The sequence below is a fragment of the Pollicipes pollicipes genome, unplaced genomic scaffold (assembly GCF_011947565.3).
Source record: "Pollicipes pollicipes isolate AB1234 unplaced genomic scaffold, Ppol_2.1 Scaffold_2922;HRSCAF=3429_pilon_pilon_pilon, whole genome shotgun sequence".
Taxonomy (NCBI): Eukaryota; Metazoa; Arthropoda; class Thecostraca; order Pollicipedomorpha; family Pollicipedidae; genus Pollicipes; species Pollicipes pollicipes.
The window spans coordinates 10549-14382 of NW_023596191.1; the positions used below are offsets into that span (position 1 = coordinate 10549).

At 61.4% G+C, this 3834-nt stretch overlaps 1 protein-coding gene across 1 annotated transcript; it reads right to left on the minus strand.

Moving 5' to 3' along the window:
- Positions 1–412: 412 nt before the first annotated feature.
- LOC119114682 (F-box/LRR-repeat protein 7-like) lies at positions 413–3584 on the minus strand. Its single transcript, XM_037238704.1, has 6 exons — positions 3452–3584; positions 3001–3077; positions 2235–2405; positions 1910–2009; positions 550–949; positions 413–515 (listed from the first exon to the last, which is right to left on the minus strand). The coding sequence occupies exons 1-6, from the start codon at positions 3582–3584 to the stop codon at positions 413–415; spliced, it is 984 nt and encodes a 327-aa protein (XP_037094599.1).
- Between the last annotated feature and the right edge of the window lie 250 nt (positions 3585–3834).

The following is a 3834-nucleotide window of genomic DNA, read 5'->3' on the forward strand; positions in this document are numbered from 1 at the left end:
TCAAACACATAGGTCAGTGTTTGCATATATTCATATATTCATATATTGCAGCAAAGCATATATTCAGCTTTTTCCACATTTCCTTTCTTAAACGCGCACACTAAATAACACCGTGGATGAGAATGGAGACTATGTAAACTATGCCCTATGCTATGTAAACAGGTGATGAACACCATCATGCTCCAGTGCATCTCAAATGCACGCCCCATCTGCTTTCACGAAGATAATACATCACACGGGGGACCTGCAAGCCATCTTATCGTTCGTGAGAGCCTCACATTGGCTCCAGCTTTTCAGGACAGTATGTGCGCAACAGGGAACAGTGCGTCTTGGCCGCCAAATGCCAGCTCATGGGCCCTCAGCAAGTGCGCGACGCCTCAAAGGCAAGCAAGCTGTGGCCACATCGCGGCAGTCAGTAGAAGCCGGGTCTGGAGTGCTCGATGGTGCAGCGTTTGCAGTACTTCTTTACCGTGCGGCAGCCCTCGAGCGTCACAGCCGAGTCCTGCACGCTGACCCTGCCGCAGGCCGCGGCAGTGGAGGGCGACCAGCCTGACCCCCGCGTCGCTCACCATCTCACAGCCCCTGGCGCTGAGCCTCCTCAGGTCCGGGCAGTGCTGCGCGAGCAGCCGGAGACCCAGGTCGCTCGCGTCACTCCTGCCGACGTCGAGCGCACACAGCCGTCGGCAGCCGCGCGCCACCGCCGCCAGCGACGCGTCGCCAACAGTTGCGCAGCCGCGCACGTTCAGGTAGCGCAGACGGCGGCAGCTGAGCGCCAGCTGCGCGACGCCAGCGTCCGAGACGGTCCGGCAGTGCGCCAGGCTGAGGTGGCGCAGGCCAGGTCCGAGCGGGGCCAGCCGGCGCACGCCCACGTCCGTTATCCGGGGACAGTCGGCCACGCTGAGCTCGCGCAGAGCCGGACACCGGCCGGCCACCAGGCCCAGCGTGCCGTCTGAGGAGGAGAGGCGCACGCTCAGTCCGGCCGGCCAGCTGAGCAGGCTGCAGCGCTATGATTCACCACCGCATCGCCGGTTGTGCGGTAACAGTAAACGCCTACGCACACACTGTCATGCAGCACGCTCGCCTGATTAGTCAACTTATCGTACTCATCGCGCATTCCAATTGCGGTAGTATTCCCGTTTACGGAAGCAAGAGATACGCGTCACCGGTGTCACGAGGAATACTGAACAATAGTTGCCAGCGCGCGGCACCACAGTGGCAATGTTCCTATTAAGTGTATTGCAGCTGGACGTCCACCGAGCGGCGCGCTTTCGGAGCCGCCCGCTGCGAGGAAGGGCGTACCTGTCAGCTGGTGGCAGCGGCGCAGGTAGAGCCGCTCCAGCTGCGGGCAGCTGGCGACCGCAGCGCGCAGGGCGGCGTCGCTCAGGCGGCCGCAGCCGGACAGGTCAAGGTGCCGCAGATGCAGACGGCCGGCCGCCGAGCTCAGCTGGACACAGGTCAGCCGGTCACATCCTGTGAAAGTGGGTCCGGTCAAGTCATGCAAACAGCACAGTTTGAGTGTTTCTTACCGGCAGAGAAGCAAGCGTTCTCGGAGAACCGTGTAAAGAGTAGCACCCATTGTGCCTGGGTATCATTCATTGCCTTCAGGCTACCAATTTTGCATTTTTGGTCGGGCAATAGCAACATAGTTAGCAACATTCGGCGTCCGGGAGATCGTGATTTAAAATTGAAAGGCAAGCCATAAAACTGCGAGCCACAGCAATGCCAAATGGTGTAGTTCCAGACCACGAGTCGGCTCATTCATTATCTAATAGGGCCCACACCCTTTAACTTCCCCTTCAGAATGAGCTCATGTCTACTAAAACCGGCCGTAATGACAGTCACGTCGTGCCAGTGCACACTGTCATCTCCACGTGAGGCTGCTCTGCTAGCCCGCCACCGCCTCACTGACCAGTCAGGTCCAGATGCTGGAGCCGTGAGCAGCTGCTGAGCACGGCCGTCAGCGCCCGGCTGCTGATGGTCGTGCAGCCGCGCAGCTCCAGCCGGCGCAGCTGCGGACAGCGGTGCGCCAGCTGCGCCAGGCCGGCGTCCGTCAGGCGAGAGCAGCCGTCCAGCCGGACGCGCAGCACGGCTGGGCAGAGCGCGCCCGGCTGGCGGCGGCCCAGTAGGCGGAAGATGTGGCCGAGGGCGCCGTCTGGGTCAGCGCAGCCGCCCGTCAGCCTGATGTCGGTCCAGAGGCAAGGCTGCCAGGCCAGCCGGCGCCAGCGCCGGCAGACGCGCGCGCACCGGCTCAGCTCGTCCGCCGACAGATGCGAGAACACGCGCAGCGCCAGCTCGTCCGAGAGACGGACGAACGGTGCCGGCCGCCGCGCCCGTTCAATCTCCAGTCGGGTGAAGACGAAGTCCGTGCTGGGAGGCACCTCGAGCGGCGGCCGCCGCGGCCAGTCCTCCGGGCAATGCGCCGGCACCACGACACGGTATACCGGCGCCGGGGGAGCGCTGGGCCGGGCCGACTCTAGAGGCGGCGCTGCACGTGCCGCTGACGACTGCCAGCCGGGATCGCGGACAGGTGAAGTGACGCCAACTGACGTCAACTGTCCCTGCAGGCAAATACGTAGACGACGTTAGAGAGGATGACCCATACAGATATGCATATTATTTTGTTATTCTTAGCGCATCTAGCTTGGCACAAGTAACCAGCGTAGTTGATGTGCCCTAAAGCAACAAGTATATCTACAGCTACCTGTCATCAAGAAAAAACATTCATCGTCAAATGGACGATAACATAGGATCCGTTATCAGTGGGCACCGACGTAGCCCAAAACATCTCATGATCCATAAACTCCGAACATCGAGTCCAACCTACCGCGATGCCTAGATTACCTTAAGATCGCCGATACATGGCGGTCCACGCCCGACCCAGATCCGCCCGCTGATAGTCTTGTGGTTGTAGACGGCTGGTGACAAACGCTCTACCCAGTCTTCTGCGGTGTCATGATAACTTTGAGTAGCGCGACTGCCTGGAATCCGTGCCGATCCCACGCAGCCTGCCGGCACCGCCTCCGCGGTGCTGAGGTGGCGTGGCGCCGACGGCGCGACCTCCACCGCGGCGCTCGAGTCTGAAGAGACAGTCGAGAGGTCAGGTGCGGTACTCACAGCGAGTGACCTCAGGCGGCGAGAGGCCTGGCGTGAGCCCGCCCCTCCCAGGCCGTCGGCCAGCAAATGCCTTACAATGCTTGCAGAGACACGAACGTATTTGGCTCAGTGTTGGTGCGCAGCAGACGCATTAGCAGTGCACAAAGTAGCAAAGGACATCAAGTGCGCGAAGACAACATTTAGTAGTGTGATAAACGTCGGATGTGGCACAAATTCATCGCATATCAATCCTCAAGTTCGCGATGAATTGCATGCGTCCCGCACATCTGTAACTGGTAGGAGGTTTGCACGGATGTCAGCATGTACCCATTTGCTCAGCAATCGCAACAGAACTCACCAAGGGACGTCTGTCTGGAGTGGTTAGCGGAGCTGTAGCCGCTGTCGCAGTGAAGCGTGTTGCTGCACGCCATGCGCTGTCGCAGCAGCCTGTGCAGGCTGTCACGGGTATTGTCCAGGTCACATGTAGCCATGGCTGCGCGCCTCCGGGTCACTTGGCGAGCTCTCAGCGGGGCCCGTGCAGTCAAGAGGGGCGTCAGACGGGGACTGCCCAGCCCCGCACCCCCCCCCCCCCCGCACCACCCCCTCCCCGGTCGGCAACATTCCTCGGCGGCGCTCGGGGGCCGGCAGCAGCAGCCGCCGGGCAGCGGTCGGGCCCTGTTTGTGTCGGCTCCGCCTCGCAAACAGTCCAGCCGCCGCCGACGGAGGGGGACGCACTGCGGG